The sequence below is a fragment of the Talaromyces atroroseus genome (genome assembly GCF_001907595.1).
Source record: "Talaromyces atroroseus strain IBT 11181 chromosome Unknown scaffold_9, whole genome shotgun sequence".
Taxonomy (NCBI): domain Eukaryota; kingdom Fungi; phylum Ascomycota; class Eurotiomycetes; order Eurotiales; family Trichocomaceae; genus Talaromyces; species Talaromyces atroroseus.
In genome coordinates, this window is record NW_017971441.1 from 622,401 (window position 1) to 644,021 (window position 21,621).

The 21,621-nt window shown below is 49.1% G+C and overlaps 8 protein-coding genes across 8 annotated transcripts; 2 read left to right on the plus strand and 6 right to left on the minus strand.

The window, feature by feature from the left end:
- Window positions 1–460: 460 nt before the first annotated feature.
- On the minus strand, window positions 461–1,284 carry UA08_06608 (hypothetical protein; the record flags this gene model as incomplete). The annotated part of the gene is made up of 2 exons (XM_020268904.1): window positions 461–516; window positions 645–1,284. 2 exons carry the CDS (start codon window positions 1,282–1,284, stop codon window positions 461–463), a joined length of 696 nt encoding a protein of 231 aa, XP_020118426.1.
- A 683-nt stretch (window positions 1,285–1,967) lies between these two features.
- UA08_06609 (Cullin-associated NEDD8-dissociated protein 1, C-terminal part) lies at window positions 1,968–6,091 on the minus strand (the record flags this gene model as incomplete). The annotated part of the gene is made up of 3 exons (XM_020268905.1): window positions 1,968–2,384; window positions 2,442–5,811; window positions 5,871–6,091. 3 exons carry the CDS (start codon window positions 6,089–6,091, stop codon window positions 1,968–1,970), a joined length of 4,008 nt encoding a protein of 1,335 aa, XP_020118425.1.
- Window positions 6,092–7,201: 1,110 nt separating this feature from the next.
- Window positions 7,202–8,280, plus strand: UA08_06610 (hypothetical protein; the record flags this gene model as incomplete). Its single annotated transcript, XM_020268906.1, has 5 exons — window positions 7,202–7,237; window positions 7,430–7,474; window positions 7,650–7,789; window positions 7,865–8,012; window positions 8,089–8,280. 5 exons carry the CDS (start codon window positions 7,202–7,204, stop codon window positions 8,278–8,280), a joined length of 561 nt encoding a protein of 186 aa, XP_020118424.1.
- Window positions 8,281–8,910: 630 nt separating this feature from the next.
- Window positions 8,911–10,284, minus strand: UA08_06611 (Sphingosine N-acyltransferase lac1; the record flags this gene model as incomplete). Its single annotated transcript, XM_020268907.1, has 3 exons — window positions 8,911–9,330; window positions 9,391–10,119; window positions 10,183–10,284. The coding sequence occupies 3 exons, from the start codon at window positions 10,282–10,284 to the stop codon at window positions 8,911–8,913; spliced, it is 1,251 nt and encodes a 416-aa protein (XP_020118423.1).
- A 626-nt stretch (window positions 10,285–10,910) lies between these two features.
- On the minus strand, window positions 10,911–13,081 carry UA08_06612 (hypothetical protein; the record flags this gene model as incomplete). Its single annotated transcript, XM_020268908.1, has 2 exons — window positions 10,911–12,865; window positions 12,982–13,081. 2 exons carry the CDS (start codon window positions 13,079–13,081, stop codon window positions 10,911–10,913), a joined length of 2,055 nt encoding a protein of 684 aa, XP_020118135.1.
- A 2,011-nt stretch (window positions 13,082–15,092) lies between these two features.
- UA08_06613 (hypothetical protein) lies at window positions 15,093–16,772 on the plus strand (the record flags this gene model as incomplete). The annotated part of the gene is made up of 1 exon (XM_020268910.1): window positions 15,093–16,772. One exon carries the CDS (start codon window positions 15,093–15,095, stop codon window positions 16,770–16,772), a length of 1,680 nt encoding a protein of 559 aa, XP_020118163.1.
- Window positions 16,773–16,968: 196 nt separating this feature from the next.
- Window positions 16,969–19,065, minus strand: UA08_06614 (hypothetical protein; the record flags this gene model as incomplete). Its single annotated transcript, XM_020268911.1, has 1 exon — window positions 16,969–19,065. The coding sequence occupies one exon, from the start codon at window positions 19,063–19,065 to the stop codon at window positions 16,969–16,971; it is 2,097 nt and encodes a 698-aa protein (XP_020118130.1).
- Window positions 19,066–19,979: 914 nt separating this feature from the next.
- Window positions 19,980–21,146, minus strand: UA08_06615 (hypothetical protein; the record flags this gene model as incomplete). The annotated part of the gene is made up of 4 exons (XM_020268912.1): window positions 19,980–20,078; window positions 20,145–20,219; window positions 20,284–20,576; window positions 20,633–21,146. 4 exons carry the CDS (start codon window positions 21,144–21,146, stop codon window positions 19,980–19,982), a joined length of 981 nt encoding a protein of 326 aa, XP_020118147.1.
- Between the last annotated feature and the right edge of the window lie 475 nt (window positions 21,147–21,621).

Here is a 21,621-nt window from a genome sequence, read left to right on the forward strand (position 1 = left end):
TCAAGTATCTCTAGTGGCGCGATAGTATGGCTTAGTAGCTCGATTCAATCAGATACTTATGATAATATGAGCATGTTGAACATAACTGATATATACATATATACATATTCACACACAACCAATCGCCAATCACTAATTGTCTCGACCGCCGAGATAAGTTGAAAACGGCCTCGCTCAAGGGGCTGGAGTTTGGTATTGCATTTGAGCAGGGGGGACATACGGTATCACAAAAGCAGAGCCTGTAACCTGGGCCGCCTGTGCTCGCTTTTCTTCTCGTCTTTTGATTTCCCTTTCGTTCCGGACAAAGGTACAGCACATGCAACAGCTCGCTTTCACGCAGTCAGAACAGATATTGCCTTCGATTTTATAGGCTTTTCTTGTGCGATAGTGCTGAATTGTCGCCAGTATGCATTGGCAGCCGCATAGCAGAGCTAGACATGTGCAAGATCCGTTGCAGTAGTCAAAGCCCAATAGGTTTGTGGGATCTTCCCCTCGCGATTTCTGCAACAGTCTGTACTGTGTTCGACCGTAGAGCAGGCAGGGGCACGTAAGGCCTATACAGCATGTCACGAGATCTGAACACTCGCAAAGCCCTGTGCTCCAACGGCCGCCAGTTACTATTTGATTTGGATGAACACTCTGACCTGGCTGGTGGTTCGTGAACGAGTCCTGCGACTCTTGATTAACAGAGGTAAAGGTACCCGATCGGTGGACCGAGAAAGTCGGGGATTGTAAAGGATTTGTGTCCGGGGTAATTGGCACTGTACGAGCAAGAGTGGGCGTAGAAGTAGAAGCTGGCTCGAATGTGTGGAGTGGTCTTTTCTCTGGCAGTGTGCCATAAACGGTGGGGTAGGGCGGTGATTGATACTGCGAGGATGAATGCGTTATTGTGCTCGCCCGGTGCATCGATGCGGTGACATCTCCCTCTGCGTATGGGGCTGACAGTGCAGGATGTTCTGGAGGACGAGTGCCGCTTGGAGAGAATGCTCGTCGTTCTTGCATGAGCATCTGTCGAGCCTGCTCAAGCTCATGCGTCGCGGCATTCGTAGGATGCTGTTGCGGGGTGTGTATAGGTTGGGGAATAGGAATGCTCGGAATACTCGGGGGCTGTTGTTGTTGTTGTTGTTGCTGCTGCTGCTGGGCTTCGTAGACAGCGTCCTGAGATGGAGTGGCTTCTGCAGCCTGTGGAGGCCACACATCGGGGCCATTCAGCTCGATTGGCGTTTCGACATAGGAGTAGACCTGCTGCCGTACTGAAGTATCTATTCTCGGCTGGCGACTCATGTTGGATTGATCAATCCAAGGTGTGCCGGATAAAAAAGACCCGAATTTTGTAGTATCTGTATGAGGATGTTATATATATCATGGATCATCGGATAGAAAGAGTATCGTGATTGGCAACCAAGACAGCTACATGATCATCAACAACGTTAAGCGCTCCGGCAACACGAAAGCGAGGAGGGGCCCAGTGCCAAAGGTACATTCATAATAAAGCAGACCCGAGGGTCTACGGGAACAGAGAGAGAAAAAGGCGGGCTATGCATGATAGTCGCTGACTGCGTCGCACTATTCTGTGGTATATTGCGATTGCTGGACGAGAAGCACAGAAGCGATGGGGCTATCACTCGCCCGTCACACCGCGCCCGCCAGTCGGTGCAGTCACCGCCGCAAAGCGCCAATCAATGACGCGGCCGGCAAGTCTGCCGGGGGTGCTTGCAACCTATGAGAATATGCAGGCTGCTCTGCATTGGGCATGACTACGCCGCAGACTAGGCCACCAGTGTAACAGCGTCTGGCCAACCGCATCGGCGAAATAAGCGCCCTGTCCAGTGCTAAAATCCTCCCCATCTGCACGACGTGCATGCTATCACTGTCGCATCGAAGCATGGGCCACCTACGGAGATCGCTGGATGATATTGCTTGCATTCATTGAGATATTTTTCTGGCTAAGATTAAGAGCTGGTGACCTATGCCTCGGCGTCTAAATTGCGAAGCTGAGCCTGGAAGGTCTTTCGCATCCAATCGACATACGACTTCCACTTGGGATGTTCACCTCCCACTTCAACCCCCGGAAAAGCCTTGTCCAGCTCACGGCTAATCTTCAGAATACCCAGCGAAGCTTCCTGTGCCTTCTCAATTTCCTGCTTGACCGCGTTTTCCTTGGGTTTGAAGTTTAGCACCGCCATATAGCGCTCTGACAATGCGTCTAGCTGCCGCTGCGTTTCTTCCGAGGCCAGTGCAATCAGTTTAGCTGTCATCAGATTGCACAAAGTCCTGATGTCCTGCTCGTCATCGAGCCCCGCTAAGATTCGTTCATACAGCTCTGATACATTTATCCGGTTGAGCGCAGCATCCAGAGAAGCATATAGCGTCTCGTAGGCAGTCTGAAAACCGACAGATTAGCAGGTTCAAGAGAAAGTAGGCTAAGGATAGAATCTCACCTTGCGAAGCTCAAGACCATCATCGACCTTGTGTTTGAACGGGCCCATCTGCACCTCACGGATGAGTTCAGGCTTGATTTGAGTGTCACCAATAACTGCCGGCAATAGTTCACTTAGATGCGGGTGGATGATATCCATCTTGTTATGTATCGCCGAGTTCAACGTAGTAAGGGCGAGTCGATGGTTTCCAAGATCTCGGTCGCTCAACATACTTACTAAGAGTGGTATAATCAATGGTCGTAGAACGTCATTATAGGCAACGCTAGAGTCAGAAAGGGTATAACGGAATGCGGAAATAATTGTGCCTCGGATGGTAGCATTTTGGTCAGACAGATAACTATGCAGATGAGGCACGTAAGATGATGGATCTAGCAGAGCGAGCCGGCCAATGCATTCCGATCCTACAACGCGGTTATCCTCATCCTCAGAAGCCGCCAACAGGATCTGCCAGAGTTGTGTGGCGAAAGGCGCAATTTCATCCCGAACATGTTCAGGGTGGTGAAGGATCTCTTTGATGGAATGCAGTAACAGATAGGTGGATGACCTTGGTTTATTCAGACCCTCGAGAATAATTGGCATATAAGCCTTGATATTACTTGCAGCAGCATTGCCAAGCGCAACAGCTGCGGCCAAGCGGACTTTGTCTGATTTCGAGTCGAAGTTCGAGATGAATAGGTGCGGTTTGATAGGGCAGCTCGCTCCCATACGAAGGGATACTTCACCCAAGATAGCCAATGCTAGGCATTTACGTTGATCATCCTGCGCAGTTTCTAATTCGGCAAGGAAGTCTTCCATTTTCACTCCCAAATTCGATCCTCCATGCACAAGTAAGGTTCCGATTGCTCGTCCAACCACTGAAGGATCTCCGTTGATTCCAACATCACGCAAAAGACGCTTCATGAGATCGGCGCCAGCATCTTGCTCTCCGATGACCTTGACGAGCAGGAGCAATGCTTTGAGAACCGTCCCAATCAAAGGAACAGCAACAATCGCACATAGAGAGGATATCAGATCTTCTGTAACTAATCTCGTTGCGTGGCTTGGTATGATCTTAGCCAATATAATGAGGGCAGGAGCCAGAAGGTGAAAGTCATCGGGAGCGATCAACGGTAACAGAGATTTCTCCAATTCTAGCATAGTTTCCTCTTTGTAATGCGCTCTTGTGTTTGGATTCATTGCTAGACTCCTCAGAGCCTCGAGACAGGCACTCCTGAGTGTTCGGTCAGATTTTCGGAGCTGAGCACCCAGCTCGCTAGTTACTTGCGTAATCCAGTGGGAATTGACATCTTGTTCGCTGCTGGCTAGAACGGAAATATCGTCAATAGCACGTGCAGTAGCCAATCGTGTGGTCTCGTTTTTGAGGCGATTCCCAAGAATGTCGAGCCCTTGGAAACGATGAGACTCGGAGACGAATTTGCGCCCAATGTCACCAGATGTACGAGCTAGCAAAACCCCGAATACGTGAATAGCCCGTTGACGAACTTCGAGATCAGCACTGGTATCAGTGATACGCGAAACAATAACTTCATATAGTTTCTGCAATTGCAGCCTGACATTATCGGTATCATTGCCAGATACACGAGGTGGAGTAAGAGCCTTGATAACACATTCAATAGCTCCAAGAGCCTCACTTGCCACTTTGTAGTTTCGATCGCCAACAGACGCAATCACGCCTGGTATCAACGCAATAAGGAATGGCAGGAGTGCATCCGAGGCATGAGTCTCTGATATAGCACCTACCAGGGTCAATGTTTCGATTTGTAAAGTTGCAACGCTGACGGCTGTACCAGCTGTAATGGCTGTGCCGCTACTCGTAGATGCTTTGAGGGCATCGGCGATTGGATCTTCAATTTTCTGAAGGTAATCGGCCAAGATACCATAACGTGCCAAAGCCAGGCTCTTTAATAGCACTACTATAGCTTGTCTCAACGCCACAGTAGCCGATTTCCACGATTTCACCATGTTCTGAATTAGGCCGGGGAGCAGTCGCAGCAACTCGGCCTGAGGCCCAGATTCAGGAGGAGTAGGTGAAGTAACGGGGGTATCAATTGCGGAAGAAGTTCCCATGCTGGGCTCGAAATCAATGACTCCAGCGAAACTGTCCTGACGCCTTCGCTTCCTGGAATTTTTTGACCCTCCGACAGATTCTCTGTAGCCGTTTAAGGATGCCACCGTGAGACCCTCGCTGGTCTTTCTGACTAGAGCCGTGAATGTTACAACAACCTCAAGTTTCACGCTCTCTTCCCTTTCTCGAGCAAGTCGCGAAATGAGTGCAGGTGCCACCTGCTGGTATAGGGTGCCATCCTCCAACAGCCGGCCGGTGCCATACGAAGAAATTATAGTATGAAGAGTCTTTGCCGCACAGCGTCGAACCTTCCAACTCACATCGTCAACATCACTATAGCCGCCTTCATCCTCAAAATCCTCAAATTCATCATCAATTTCGTCTGCTTCCTCTGTTACACCGTCTTCGCTCCCTTCATCCTGTATGCCGCCCATCTCTTCGTCTTCGTCGAATGCTACATTCGGATCATACTTCAGACATCTCAAGGCGGAGTTCACAGAATCCATGAGGTATGGTTGCATCTCCTGCGTGCATGAAGACAACAGACCTTCCAAGGTGATCAAGGCAGTCTCGCGGAGTTCATCTGCTTGAGGGTCTTGCTCTCCCCCATCAGAGTCGTCCTGAGCCATCTCATCCATTTCTTGCTCGCTGACTGCGGAGAGTACAAAAGGAGCGAGGGTCTTGAGATAAACTCCGAATTTTGAAGGGGCCGCCCGTGAGAGGCTACCGATAGTTGCAATGAGGTGACGGCGCCTAGTCACCGTTAGATGTGCGGAACCGAAGCTCTCGATGAGCTCTGACACAAAGGCACTCAATTGAGCATCTGAGAAGTAAACGACAAGAGCTGCTGTTGCAGTGAGCGCACGCTTTGTGACCACAGTCCCGGCTGTGTCATTCTCGATGATGGCCATAATTGACTTCTGCAAAGATGCAATCTCGACCTCCTTCAGCAATGATCCAAAGCAATTGACTAATTCAATGACGATATCAATCGCATCACTACTGTAACCTTTATTTGCATCCTTTTCCAGCATTCCTCGAGTAACAGACCCTCGGCGGGAGGCTCTCGATTGGTCCTCTCCTGTGAGGCGTGGTAGGAGGACTTTGGAGATGGCAGAATATGTGTTAGTGGCTTCCGCACTGGTCACACTTCCTGTCCGCGGAGATGGAAGCGAGGAAACTATGACTCGGAGGGCGGTATTTGGTACGGAGCTATCGATGGATGACGAGCTCGTCAGGTCGGCGATGCGTTCAAGGAGCGGTGTCAAACTCTCCACTGGAAGCCGGCCAGCTAGAGGGCCAAGACTAGAACGTCGAAGTTAGAAGATCCCTTGCAAAATATTAGGTTCATGCAGAAACAATACCATTTTAAAGCTTGATTTTGCACCTCTCCATGCTGATCTTCTAGAGCTTTCAGAAGGCCATCGGACAACTTGGCGGATGTTGCATTATCGTTGAGTAAGAAAAGTGAATTTGGCGAGCTCAAGATACCGTAAACATCATTCAGGGACATGTATCGAATATCAGGATCAGGGTCACTGAGCTTCCCCAGAAGGCTGTGAAGCGTCGCCTGTCGGTCGACCATTTTTGCCTATATCAACAGCTTCCCCGCAACGGATAAACAAAAACAAGGGGAGAAACAGGGTACGTCGAGGTGGAGGGTAAAATGTTATGCAAGTGGATAGAATATGAGAGGATAGTATAGGATACAATGTGTCAAATAGCGAAAAGGAGAGTCTTCTCCAGCATCAGACGTGAAGAGTTGTTGAAGTTGGATGAGCAGTTGAAGCAGGCAGGCGCTCATCATCGGCAGGTGGGGCAGTGCTGCCTCAGGCCAGCAATGCATATATGCAATGCTGATTGACTAACTAGAGCAATCGTTAATATAAGAACAATCTCAGTGAACCCCCAAAAGCGATGGCAGCATGCACACTCAGTAGTGCAATGGGTGTAGATCTCCGACTCCCCGGATCCCGCATAAATATTCCAAGAAACAGTCGTTTTTCCACCCTTTACTCGACACCAGTCTTGCGATGAGAATGTGGGCTTGCTTGAGGGCTTTATGCAGCCATAGCTTCATGACCGTGAGATGAATTTCAGTTCCTGTTATAACTACTTTCTTCTACTACTGTTTGTCTCATCCTCTCCGCCTTTCTCCCTAGGCCGCTCTAACTCGTCCAGAAGATAAATCTCACGCTGGTGAGATCGATCACGGGTTTTGCGCTGTTCCCTCCAGCTCTGAATCCATCTTTGATCTTGTTTTCTTCTCTTTTTTGAACGGAACAGTTTCCATACCACGCAAAACCAAGCTGCGACGCGTACCCGTTTCGCCAACCACAAACTCCAGTAAGTATCAGTTCACGCCTTTGAAGGGATGAGTTTCAATATCAATACAACCCAGTACAAGCCCGCGAGGAACACCCCATGCCACCATTCCATTTGGATGATTTTCTCCGGTGTGACTTCGTTTTGTTATGGTTGGATTCGAAGATTAGGCGGCTTATGGAATCTTTACACAGTCACCTGACCGATGGTTGCCTACAAATATCCAAGTCTACCCGCTAAAAAAACAGAAGTCAATGATTCACTATACCTCATTGAGAAATTTCATGACACTCATGAGACTGGAAGCGAAGGAATAGGGGTAGGTATTTACTATGCATCATACGTAGTGCTGTTGCCGTAACTAGATGACATGAACAGAAGACCAAATTCGGCGGTATCAATCCAGGTGTGTATATCCAGTGAGCGCCTTTGAAAAGGTATGGGATGACCCTCCATGGTTATTAACCTGGTTTAACAGACTTGGTGATGCAGAAAGACGTCGTCGAAAAGACCAAGATGGATGATGGATGATGGATGATGACATATCGATGATATACTTGCTGTATTGTCTAACTACGTATTACATATTACGTACTAGCGCGGTTGCCCACTACATGCCTCAGCAGCTGCCGTCATGAATCCGGTATTGCGCCGTATTTGTAAATTACCAAGTATATCCATCCATGCATTCATTATATCTGCCTTTCTCTTACATTCTAAGCTCTTGCAAGCTCTTTCACCTCCATAATATACTATCCATCGCAGGGAGAATAGTGACTATCTATCAGCTGTGAATCCTAACTATGATGTCCCCCCAGCTTTCCCACACATTCCGCCGCGCCTGCGTCAAGTCCTACGCCGGATTCGCCGCCGCCAATAATCGCAATAGACTACAAGCAACTGCTCGTCGATGCTATGCACAGGCTCACGACGAGAAGAAGCGAAGCGATATTCCATGGTACGCCTGATATAGGAGGACAGCATGTTGTTTCGGGCTGTAAGCGCTGACTTCCACGGAAATATCCATATCCAGGCTTGCTATCTCCGTCGCCGTAACTGTTCCAGCAGTAATATACCTGTTGAGAGCAGGACCAGAAGAGACTCAGCATGGAGCATTTCCCAAGCGTCCACTTGTAAAGAAACCTGAAGAGGGAGTCGAACCGCAGTCGAGACGAGATCCGGTGAGGTCTTTTTTCAATCATCCATTCATTCATGGCTGGTTGCTGGGAATAATGATTGACTAACTACTTATAACAGGCTGATGTGATTAAGCCTCCTAAAAGCTTTGAGGGCGAATCTGGCGCTCAGACAACCAAGCAGCAAGGCCTGACGAATAAAGAGACCCAGCACCCTTATCTATACGCTCCTGGCAAGAGCGAGAAGCCCGAAGGTATCACCGATTCATCCAAGGTGATGGGGACGGTCTCACCCGCACGAGGAAAGGAATAATACTCCACAGCAGAGACGAGAATATATACCGTGTAAGATAGTCAGCTATGCAAGTATTCAGAACCGGTTTTTTGTCTTTCTCTTCTGGTCACGTAGGTAAAAATCACATATTAGCAATTAGTTTGGTAATATCTACACAGACAAAAAACTACCAATTTAGTCTATTATATCATACAGGTTCATCAACTCATCTTTCCTGAAAAGCTTGACAGGGTTGAATCAACATAAAAAAAAGCAACCAAGAACGTTCGAAAGACAGTCGGAAAAGGGGGAGCGAAACGAAAAAAGATCAAGTCGTGTAACCCCTTTTTTTTTTGAACCAAATCCCCAGAGGATAGAATCCCAGATGCATCCGAAGTAATAGAACAGCATAAGCGAAAAGAGACGCATATGATGAGATGTTCTAACAAGAAGCGAAAAATAAATTATGTTTTTTTCAGGTTCCCATGCATTCCCGTGTGAAGGAATTGAATGTTAAATGCAAGAATAAATGTATATATAAAGAAATCAATAAAGCACAGCCACCAGTAGAAAACTGACTCGCTCAATGAATCCTTTTGAAAACGGGGGATAGATGAATGGGACGGACGTCGTTAAATGTAGAGATCATAAAATCATTTGCGCACGTTTTTATTTGCTTTTGCGTTCAGTCGTCGGTTCACCATTGACGAGAACCTTAGGAGTAGCATCGGTCTTGGAGACGGCAGCATCATCCACCTCTTGGTCTTCGTCTTCATCATCGCTTCTTTCGTCTCTCGTCACATCATCGAGTAAGTAGTTCTTCAAGATGCGGAAGATCAAGAAAAGCCAAAAGAGATTGACCGCCTGAAGGCTGGCAAGGAGACTGAACGTGATGATTTGACTGATCCAGCATTTATATTGCTGAGTCTCCCAGTTCAGCTCGTAAGGTCCCACAGTCCTGAACTCGGTCAGGACAGCCCAGATGATTTTCAAGTTAATGTAATGTCGCAGGTAGATCCAGATTGAAACGAACATGGCGAAATAAGGGCCCGTGATTGGCGAATCCAGATAATTTAAGGTCTTTGAGGTCTAGACGTTCAAAAAAGTTAGTGTGCGGTACGGAAGAAAGCGATCACAGCTCAATCATACCGCAAGGAAAAAATCTGAAATATCATGAGTGATATACACTGCTAAGCCCATATAGGTGAAATGAAAGCGGTAGCTCAAGAAAATCAGCGCGAGCGTAATGATGTGATGGCCGACAAGTTCCTTGAAGTCTTTCCGGGGTTTCTCCAACTGCAGCAACAAAACGATGGCTTGTTGAAACCAGTAAGCAGCCTGCAGTAGATAGTATGCCTTGAACTCTGCAGTATGCTCCCTGTGAGGAAACCCTTCAAACATCGCGGTGGTATTGAAATACCAGATGTTGGTGCGGCTCATGACCCAGAGACCGAAGGGGCCAAAAATAGCGAAATAAATGGCCGTGTACACCTGCTCCATGAAGCGCACAACCTTGCCCTTGCTGCGTATTCCACAGTAGATGGCCCATGGGCGAATCAGCCGTTGCATCAGGAATTCGCGGGTAAAGGAAAGAACCACGGTGTAGAAAGCAACGAAAGCAAAATCCTTCTTCCCTTTACCATACATCACGGGCTCGCCGGGATACTTCGGTTCGCGTGGATAAGACAAGAATATCGCGCTGTACATCGGGTTCGACTCATTGGGGTTCACGGCATATAGGGGGAGTAGGACCGCCAGGATGACAAGAGGCGTAAGCCATGTATGCTTGAGCGATATGTCCTTCCAGCGACGAAGAAAAGACCGCGACTTTCGGCGCTTATGGTGATGGGTTTTTGCAGACTTTGTAGAGACACCGCGCTTATGAGGATGGTGAGTTAGTTCGTCGTGCTTCCAATTGACTGTAGGAAAAAAAATTCTTACCTCGGAAATATCTCCATTCACGCCCATTGTTGAGATTGCGGGCGCACCAGTGTCGCCTCTGATGTCTGCGCCCAAACTCGACTTCCTTCGAGTAACTGGCATTGTGATAGATCAAGCCTAAAGCGCCGGAATATGTGAGACAAAAAAAATATTCGCGTGTATGGACTAGGCGTTCTTGTTGAGAAGATGGCGGTCTTTGGTGGCGGCGGAGAATTCTTGAACTCCTTTCTGAACGAGCTCCTTTACACACGATGGAGTTCTGAACCGACCCTTTGTCACGAAGGTAACCAACCGTGCGAAGCGCTGCCTAGGCGGAGGCCAAGTGGTGGTTGCGATCTGTATTCTCTCAGCAGGGCGAAGGAAGAAGAGAAAGTGGAAATTTAGCGATTGATCAAAATTAATATGGCCAGGGGTTAAGCTCCGACTTGACCGCAGACGGTAAGGCCGCCCCAACTAACCAACACCAACGATGTAATAATCCTCTGCTCCATCGTCATCTACTAATTTCCGGCCGCCCTACAAGTGTCCAACTTAGTTAACTACATCTGAGATAGCTTACTACACATATAGGCAGGGCAGCTAACTCCGTGTTACTTTGCTACTGCTAATTCACAGTGCGTACGTTGTAAGCGTTTAGATATAACATACTTGAGAATCCTGATGGATGAAAATGGTTTATAGTCATGAATATACTAATTACTTAGTTATCCCTCACTGTTTGTCATATCCTATGACAAGTCCACCGTGGGAATTTCGGCTATGTGCAATTTCGCGCTTCCATATGGTACTAATTTGGTTTGGAAAGAGTCTCCTATGCAATCTCTGTCTCCCTTCAGCGGCGGGTTTGGTGCATAACCGTAAGTTAGGTTCCATGCAATCTCACAGACAGTTGCGCTGATGGACACCGGCGGCGCATTAAGAGACCAAATAGGATTGGGCAAGGTGGCATCGGAACTTGGCGCATTGTACTCAAGCGTCGATGGATCAATAGCAAGTGCCCATGTTGATGTTGGGTAGATGTTATATTCTTCCGCGCCTGCGGGTGCATCAGGATAATTGGAGCTATAGGTGGTGTAGTTCTCTCCAGGAGCAATCGTGTAGAGGAATGGCCCGTGGTAAATAGAGACAGTGTCGTTCGCGCGATCAGCCACACGGATCTCACCCGTCAAGGAGTAATAGATGGTGGTTTGGCCTTTCCCTACTGAGATATGATGCAGTGAGGTGCCTGAATCGGTTTCCAATGCAGCGCTGGGCCCACTGTTTATAGAAATGAAGCTGGCTCCCGTTGCCCAACCGGGAACTCGCACATAAAAGTCAAAGGCGTCGCTGGCTTGGACAGTATACGTCAACTCATAAACAAATGGGTAGAGCGAGTCAACTGAAACGCTGACAGCAACCCCAGAATTGGTGGTAGTGTTCACCGAGGTCGGGCCCAACAAGGCCTGTGCGATTCCGTTGTCGCCCACACGAACATAGGAGTTGGAAACGAATTTAGGATAGCCCTGTGGATGGTTGACTGTACAGCAAGGGTAATTCGGTGCGAGCCCAAAATGCTGGCCTTCGTCATCCACGTTATAGAATGGAGATTGTGTGAGAGTATGCGATACTGGCTGGTTAGTCTGGGCTACATACTGATGGGCCCACCAGTTTGGTACCAACATCACAGGAAGAGCGTTGTACGCGACCCTCTCAGCGTTGTCTGCAAAGCCCGAATCACCCAATGTTTGGTAGAGATAGTTCAGTGAATAAAGACTTTCCACCACAGCACACAGCTCTACGCCACGAACAGGGCTCAGGCCTGATAACCGTTCATCTGCGATCATGACTCCTGAAGGTTGGCCGTGATATGTCAAGGTCCAGTTGACTGCCGTGCGCGACGAGTCCGCAATACTCTCATCGCCAGTAAAGCGTGAGACAACGGCGCCAAATTTATAGCCCTGGCCAACGTTTACTCCATGCTCGTACGCGTAATAATAATCGGTGATGTTGAGGGGCACATCGTCAAGATCCCCCTTGATATACAGGTCGTCGGCATACCAGGAAGACCAATTGCTTGCCTTTTCGTAGAGCAGGTCCATGCAGCCAAATAATACGTTGGTATCGTTCCTGGGATCATGCTCGTACAGCCATTGCAGGCTCACTATCATGTCGGCCGCACGGGCGCGAGGCCATAGATCATCAATAGGGGCGGAGGTCTGAGAAACATAGCCACGTAAATCGTCTTCAAGCATGGAATACAACAGATTCACGAATGTGTGCATGCTGTCCAAGACGCGTGTGGCAACATCTGTGCCATTCTCGGCCTCAACCAGTTGCGTTAAGCCTAAAAAGAAAGGAAATCGAGCCCAGATATTGCGCGCACTGACATTGGTCTCTGGGCCAAGCCAGCCATCTGCCTGTTGGTGCGAAATCACATAGTCCACAGACTCTAAGACCTGGGTTTTCAGTCGTTCATCATTCAAGGTATATGCCAAGGGCACAAGGCCATTGAACCAATAGGGGAACCCTTCATTCAGTTCGCTATACTCGTAGGTCCCGCCCAGCCATGAGCTGTTGCTCACGTACAGGTAAAAGTCGTGCTCATGACCCGCAAGGCCGTCACTCATCAATTGCAGCTGATCGTGTAACCAGCCTTCAGCCGAGATCGAACCCAACGGCAAGGGCTCCAACACACGCGGCAGCACTGTCGGGGAAAGCAACGGTTATCAATGCAATCCAGAATGGCATCCAAGCACATAATATGGCACTTTCGTTTTTCCAAAGCTCAAGGAGAATGAGGGATAAGGGAAGCGTACGTACATGAAGAACTGCACTCTGCAAGATGGAAGATTAAGGAGCTACCCAACAGGGCAGCAATGCCCCTTGCAACGTGCGTAGCCGACGATCTTGACCACATCATCGTCACAAGCGACGGTGTCCCGAGAGGCAAGACTGTGTGCTACGACAGGACGAGGAATGGATGATCGAAGCGACCAGCGGTCGTGGAGGGTTGGGGAAAGCGCCATGGCCAGAGCAGGCGCGGGCCTGTCGCGATTTATATTGCTTGCTGGCGCTGGACGTGTCGCTATCCACATGGAATGGAAGAGCAACCGATTCGATAGCCCGGGTGGATTAAGCAAGCAGGTTGCACGCCCATCTCGAGTCCTTTTCTTTGATGTTAGGGACGAGGAGCGCGGTGGACGCTGTGGTTGGAGGATCGCGTGACGATCGACAGGCGGGCTTTAGGGCAGAATGTGACCCTTGCGCTTGCCCAAACAGCCTCCTTCCTTCCTTCCTTTCGTGGCTCCCACCCCGCATCCGACCTCGTCCCCTTTCTGCGCTGCTCCCCTGGCTTCATCCCCCTTTCTCTTCTCTTCATCCCTCTTGAACCACGATGGCGAGCCCTTTCTCCCCTGCTTGTGGCTTGCTTGCTTGCTACCTAATGCCACTCCCCGCTGCGCTCAATGCTCCTCGACGCGAAAACAAACACCGACTGGAGGCAGCATGTGCACTAACTACCTAGTACCTGCCTAGCATACAATCACCCCGCTCGCTGAGAGTCTTGGGTAGACTTAGGGCCCTTCGCCCGCGGGTCAGGAGACGCAAAGACACGAAATCAAAGCAGTGTCACGGCCTACGTCACAGAGGAGCACGAACGGAGAAAAACAGGGATTATGCATGGATCAGGCGGTGAATGCCGTGCCATGTGTGTTGCGTGCATATGCCGTACACAAATGGGATTATTAATCGTTCCTGGGCGAAGCGGAAATTAAGTTATGCGGTGGCTGCTATGCTATTGCCGGCATGCTGGATGGGTAAATACCTAATACGACTCACCGTGTTTACCTCGGAAGGAAAAACCGGTCTTCTCTATTTGCCGAGCGCTTTATGCATAGTTTCTGTTGCATTTCGATCTACCATGAGACCCGATATTACTCGAAATTGGCACTCGTCTTGTTGCCTGCCTGCCTGACTGTTATATTAGAACACCATCACACAAGTCACGATGTGGATATCAGTTGATATCATCAGCCTCAAATACCCAATAAACATGCCATCGCCTGACTTGAAAAAGCCCACTTGACGTGCTTCCTAGATAGAATATCCTCGGCCGCAATGCTAGGGTGCTTCCCGACAGATTTATCTGCCAGGGCACTCCCATTCCTCGGACAATTTTGTCTGATCTATGGCAAGAGTGGTGGAAAAATGTCCTCGGATTTGGGGGAAAAGGCAATTGGTTTTTCTTTTCTTTCTCTTCTTTTTCTTTTTTCTGAATTTGGAGATTTTTTCTTTTCCTACACCGAGAGGTAAGGCCATGAGATGAGTATCGTTCGAGCGTTTCTGAATAAATTCTAGGTCATTCATTCCCATTTCTAGTACGAATGACAAAAGAGGATCCATGCAACCTTTATCGCGGCCATCCTTAAGTTAAAATACTACATACTATACGTGTGTAGGTTCGCCGCCACCTTTATGTTCGAGTGCAACCATTTTGAAGCGGGTGAATTAGGGCTTCTAGAGTTAGGGTTGGTTCATCCACCTACGCCGCCACGTAGTCAGCTCTTTGTTTGAATTTTATCATCGAAAGCAGTGCCTAGGCTTTACTTCTTTCCCCCTCACTGCTAATCAAGTAACAGCTATGATAGGTGCCTGCCGACATGATTGGCATCACTGATGCTGCGGTGCGGTTTTTAAACGGGGTTTGAGCGGCTTCTAACAATCAACGGCTTTTAACAAATCCACGCCTCTGCTGCTTTGAGAAATAATAAATAGGGTGTGCTTGGACCGAGTAGACATCTTAAGAACTCATATCATGACCATTGTTTTGTTTTTATCATTTGGTCATCATATTTCAAACCATCATCTTGAGAAGCCGTCCGCGTCAGACAGAACCACCGACAACAGTGAGATCCATTACAATACCTACTGCCATGTCCACGACTGAAGCCATCCGAGTCCCCGTCCTCATAGTCGGAGGCGGTATTGTCGGTCTCAGCGCTTCTCTATTCCTCTCCCATCATGGCATCCACTCCTTGCTCGTAGAGCGACATTCTGGAACCTCCATACACCCACGTGCTCGCAGCGTCAACGCACGAACAATGGAAATCTTCCGTAACATGGGACTCTCAGACATGGTTCGTGAAGCCGGATCCTCGCTCGTGCCTAGCTTTGGCATTCATTCGGGGACTTCGTTGAAATCCATCATGGACGCGAAGCCTCGACGGGAGGACAAGACGGCAGACAAACCCAAGATGAAATTTGTTTCAAGTTCAAAAACGGGGCCGGAGGATGGTATATTCGTGACGCAGGATATGCTCGAGCCCGTGATTTTGAAGGCTGCAAGGGAAAGCGGTGGCGATGTGAGATTCTATATAGAATGTATCGGCGTGGAACAAGACCAGGAGAAAGTGACTGCCACCATACGAGACAGAGAGACGGGTGACAAGCTCACGGTCATTGCGGATTATCTGATAGCAGGAGATGGAGCAAAGTCCCCCATCCGCTCACAGCTGGGTGTGTCGACCACCGGCTGCGGAGCCATTGGACATATGCTAAGTATCTTGTTTCATGCTGATCTCAAGAGTCTAGTTAAAAGGAGAGAATTCAGCATCTGTGTCGTAAATAATCCGGAAGTTGTTGGCTCCCTGACAGCTATCAACAACAGTGATCGCTGGGTTTTCCATCTGAGTTACGACCCTGCCAAAGGCGAGAAGCCAGAAGATTTCCCGCCTGAGAAATGCAAAGATTTACTGCGCATCGCATTGGGCATACCAGACATCGACATTGAGATAGTATCAATTCTACCCTGGGAGCCTACGGTTCAAGTGGTGACGAAACTTCAACACAGCCGAATTTTCCATGCAGGCGATGCAGCTCATACTATGCCACCGTACGGTGGCCAGGGAGCAAACACGGCGATCTCAGATGCGTATAACTTGGCATGGAAGATCTCTGCCGTACTCAAACATCAGGCTGGTCCCGGATTATTGCAGACATACGACATAGAGAGACTGCCCGTAGGAAAAGCTGCGGCTGAAGCATCGGCCACAGTTGCCGATGAGCGCGGTATAATCTATGCGAAGATCAGCTGGGGGGCACTAATGGGATATGCAAGTATCCTCCCGATCACGAGTGGATTTGGGTACGTCTACTCAAGTCAGAGTCCGGCAGTGGTGGGAGAGAGCAGATGGCCACTTGGAGGCGTAACGTGGAAAGCCTGGAGTGTCCCTTCGCTGCTCTTTTCCATGGACGGCAGACCTGGGTCTCGCGCCCCGCATGTGTGGGTTGAGAAGGATGGCAACAGGATTTCCACCCTTGATCTATTTGGAAAGGAGTTTGTATTGGTAGCTGGAAGTGCGGGAGATTCCTGGGTTGAGGCCTGTCAGGAGGTCAAGAAAAAATTCTCGTGTTTGGAGTTTACTACTTATGGTGTTGGACCGAAAGCTGAGATTGTCGACACGCAAAGGAGGTGGGAGACTGCAGCTGGCATCTCATCTACCGGGGCATTGTTGGTAAGACCTGATGGATACGTTGCTTGGAGGCAGAGGAGGGCCCCAGCACATCTGCAAGATATGCTTGAGGGCGTAATGAGGGAAATATTATGTCTTTAGGAATATCCTTCGGCTTGGGTATCGATTATTATAGCTAAAGATTTGTACCATATCGTATACATGAAACATACATCATACATCATTTACAATGCTTTCCCTGCTTGTACTAACGAACAAATGTCTCCATAAATTAAAAGGGTATCATCATTTATTGACATTGCGAAAAACGGGAAAAAAAAAGTATCCATAACTCATCTCAAGCAGTCAGCTCCCACTGTGCTATATAAGACCAACCCATACCAACGCGCCCTACTTGGGCTTGGTAGTCTTGCAGAGACAAGCCGCGAGCATCCTCACGAGAACCAAAGCTTGTGATATTAGCAATCCCCAGGTTTTGGCCGGGAGCACCTAATATCCTTGGGTCATCAACATCCACAAACCAAAGATCACCACCACCGTTTGGCCCAGTACTGCGTAGATAGGTAAAAGGTATTTTCTCATCTTTCCGGCCGTCAATGCCGTGAATGTCTAGGAAATAGAGAAATGGGGCGGTCTTCTTGCTATGTTTGGTGAGAGTCCAATGTTCGCACTTGAAGTTAAATTGGAAGCGTATTGGACCTGCCTGGTGGATAGAAATTTTCTTGCAAGCCGGGCGGAATGAACGATCTCCGAAGCCTTCCTCGTATCCGCTCACGAAAATGGTAGGCTGCTCAATACCAAAAGGCTTGTTGTGGTCTTGAAGAATGTAGGCCTCCCAGCTCATGCCAGGGCCACCATTGTCGGTATAGAACTGGTCCTTTCTCTCCGGGTAATGGGAAAGCAAGAACTCATCATTAGATTTGGTGAAATGCGTTGCATCGAGCCTCTGGATGTAAGGTTTCCCTTTTCCTTGTACGGCTCCTGCACCCCAACAAGCATCGATCAGTTTCCACTTGCCACCGTCAATTTTAACCACGTTCCATGCATGATTCCCTTCAAATGGTGGAATGCTGGAACCGGCTGCCAGTTGCGAGTGACCGAACCCTTTACCGTGGCCACCTATCACGAAAGCTTCAAGGCCCGCCTTGGTCGCAAGCGTGGCAAATAGACCAGCATACCCCTCACAAACCGCAAGGCCTGTAGCAAGTGTCTTTGCAGGAGTTGACGGTTGTACGCAGTCATTGAAGAAAGATTCAACATCGTATCTGATATTGTAATGAAGCCAAGTGAACAGAGCTCTGGCTTTGTCTGTCAGTGACTGGAATGGCGCAGTAAGTTGCGTAGCAAGCCACGCTAGGTCATTAGTAGGGAGGGACTGGCGAGGGAACTGCGCTGCGTGGTTATCTGGCCCGGAAAAGTCTCGACATATCATGCAGACTGTACTAGCAGTCGACAAGGAGCCGGCGCGATTGGCATTGAGCTTGGGCTTTGTTGCCTGTATCGCTGACAGATCGGGACGCGATGCTCGCGGTACAGCGGGTGGTACAGTTGGAGCTGGTTGGACCTCTTCGATTTCTTCAACCTCTTCAACATGCTTGCTTAGAGTTGAGAAAGATGATTGCCGTGCCTTCTCAAGGACATCGGCCGAAGGGGCAGGGGGTATCTTTCGTAGCGTTTGTCTAGCCGACTCGCCGCTGAACTCTTGTAGTGATTGCCGTGGTAAGTTTCTCGGTTCAGAAGACAATGTTCTCGCAGGTAATGAAGGGTTCGCAATCTGGTCTCTGCCGCGTGATGGTTCAGCTGAAGACGTGCGCGACGGTAGTGACGGAGGCTTCAAGGGCGCCCTGACTATTCTTTTGGCTTTCTCTGTTTCTGACGATGTCGATGACTTCGGACGTTGAGGGAGGCCTGGCCGGCTATTGTCGCGCACAGGAAGCGGCGGCAAGTCTGTTTCTCGCCATGCTGGTGCAATAAGCCGGTTCTTGCTCTCGGGCGTATTCGCCGTCCCAGAAGTAGATGTTGTGGCAGTTGTGCAGTAAGATATATTCGACCTCAGAGACTCCGAAGATGTCTTCCTTTCTGACTGCGCCGAAGGGCGACGGGGTGGTAAAGCCGGTGCAGATTGGCCGGAGTTCTTGCGTGCTGGCAGGGGTGGGGGCGGCGGTCTGGAACTATTTCTCGTCGAAGTATTCGATGCTGTTAGGGATCTTGTTGGAGGTGGAAGAAGCCCGTTCTGGCGAATGGAAGCAGGCTTGTTGCCAATTTCTTTGCTGTCAGTCACGGATCCGTTCAGCTCGTGGGGAGGATTGTTCACGGATTGGGTTCTCGAAGCAAAAGGCCGTGCAGGAGCACTACCTGGCAGCCGACCGACATGCGATTGGTTCAGTGCAGCTATGCGCTGTTGGATAGTTTGCGGTTGCGGTTCTTCGGCCATTCTTGGGATGATAGCGACAGCACTGTAGTCTGATGTGAGATGATGCACAGGACTATCTCGACCACGAGACGCAGCGAGGAACTCGAAGTCTTCCAGAAATCCCCGGCTTGAGAGTGAGCATCGACATATATAAGCTAGGGATCGCAACAAGGCTGACAGCCAGCTTCCTTGTGGGGGGTGCTTGGCAGCTGGATGTTGTTATTAATAAACATTCAGTCGCAGGAATGAGAATCGCACAGCCAATAATGGCCATGGCTTGCAGCAACAGCCCCCTTCTGAACCAGAACGAGCAGCCAAAAATCCATCCTTGCAGGGGACGAAGTGGGACAAAGCCAACCGCGGGACAAGAAACTTGGAAGCACCGCCCCAAGAGGGCAAGGCGTCAGGCACCGAGCGGCAACAGCCTCAGGCAGGCCACGCGTTTTTCTCTACTATCGACTATCGGCTTGCTACTCGCTGCTGTGGTTAGTTAATTGCTCTGCGAATCCTTAATTGACAGTAGGAAATTTTGTTCTGTATGAATTGTTACAAGAGTTGCACGCTCCCATATCGCCAGTCACGGAAATGCAATCAAGACAAATGATATGTTAGGTATGGAGATGACGCCTGTTCATCCCTATTAAAGGTTTAGAAAATAGAGACGTGACCTGAAGAGAGAAACAGAAAGAAGGAAAGAAACACATGCACCAAGTCTGACTCCTTAAAAAATTTCCGTGTCGTGAATACAAGGCAGAAAACTCGGGATGTCTCCAGTGCATAGAAGAATGCTGCGGTTTCATAGAAGAAGAAAGAAAATACGACAAGCAAAGAAATGATGATAGAGAGATCGTTATTAAAGTGCGTGAAGCCGTCCAGCGTACATCATCAACTCGTCTCAATATTGTGCCCCCCCCCCCAACCCAAAGGGTAGACGGCTACACCGATTTGTACAGTAGAAGAGGCTCCCCGATATTTTCAATCTCGGGGATGGTGCATTTGAGGTCGAAAGCTTTGCTGAGGACAATTTTGAAGATCTAGACATACCATTGAGTTAGACTGACATGAAATCGGGGAGGTTGTGGACTGTGCTGAGTGCATACCTTTTGGACATTGATACTATGACTCGTGCTGCTGAAAATCAGGCTTGCTCTCATAGCTTTGGCGTACCGTTTTGCCTAATCAACCGAGGCACGTGAGTCAGAAAGTACATGAAGATATACGGAAATGTCTTTTACATACCTGTAAAGATATCTCCTCTTGGTCCTCCCGCGGAAAATTAACGAAATGATCATACTTGGTGCCAATCAGAAATGGGATGGCGGTCTTGTTAAAACCACGACCCTGCCGATACCATTCCTTAATCGAGTTCAGCGTGCTCTTGCGCGTAAGATCAAACATAAATAAGATGGCAACTGCGTCGTTGCAGACCAGAGGAAGCATGTTCACGAACTCGCGCTGTCCACCTAGATCCCAGATCGAGAATGTGATTTCTGTGTTTCGGATTGAGATGGTCTTCTCCATAAAATTGACGCCTGGATTAATTGAGTGAGCAATCTGATTGGAAAATTATCATGGTGGTTTCACTTACCTAATGTCTGAATGTAGTCCTCGTCCCAGCTACCTTCAACGTATTTTACCATCAGACTCGTCTTGCCTATCTGGGCATCACCGACCATTCCGACTTTGATAACAACGCTATTCTTTGATGGTGGAGCTGGTTGCTTCTGGTTCTGCTCAGGCTGTGAGTTGGCATATCCATATCGTTCTCCTCCGCTTGACACGCCAGAGCCAGGCCGCGAAGCCGATTGTTGTGGATGTTGTTGATTGGACATGGTTGGTGAGCTGAACCGAGACGAGCTTTGTTCATCTTCGGCCGGGAAGTAGTTCTGCGATGCTGAGGTAAATTCCGTGGGGTATGTGGATTGCTGAGCTGGTTCCTCAGTGCTGAACCCAGCATTGTGGGTGGCCTCTAAAACGGTGGATTCCGTGCTCTCTGAAACATCCTGGTTTGCAGAATAGACATGGTCAGGAGCATCGTTCCGATCGTGCTCCAGCTCCAACGATGTTGAAGGAGCAACCTCTGCAGTCGGATTTAGATCCATTGTTGTGTTGTTTTTGATCGGCTCTTTCGTCTGGTCTGAACCGTGGTAAGGAAATCGGGAGGTCAGTCACGTCCAAAATTGCCGCCAAGCAGGCTGGAAGCGTCTAATGGCGTTCCTTATTGTGTCTCCGGATGCAATCGACGTCGGCGATGGGAGCGAGTGGAGGGCAGACAGAGCTCGAGGGGGTGCTTGGAGAATGAAGAGGGCTAGGAGGCCGAAAAGTGCGAGACTTGCTATCCCAACAGCTTCCAGTCAGCTGTGAGAAATATCATTAAATGAACGAAAACCCCGTGATCGGCTGAGAGTGTCCACCGACTGTGTCAAAGCGATTGTTGACTGATGCACCGCCTGTTGACGAACGAGATGAGGCGCTTCGGCGGGCTTCATTCGATGCGGCGGATCACTTCTTGCGCTAAGCCCCGAACGGCACTAGTGCCCCTCCGTCTTCCCAAAAAAAAAAAGTCCAAGCAGCCCT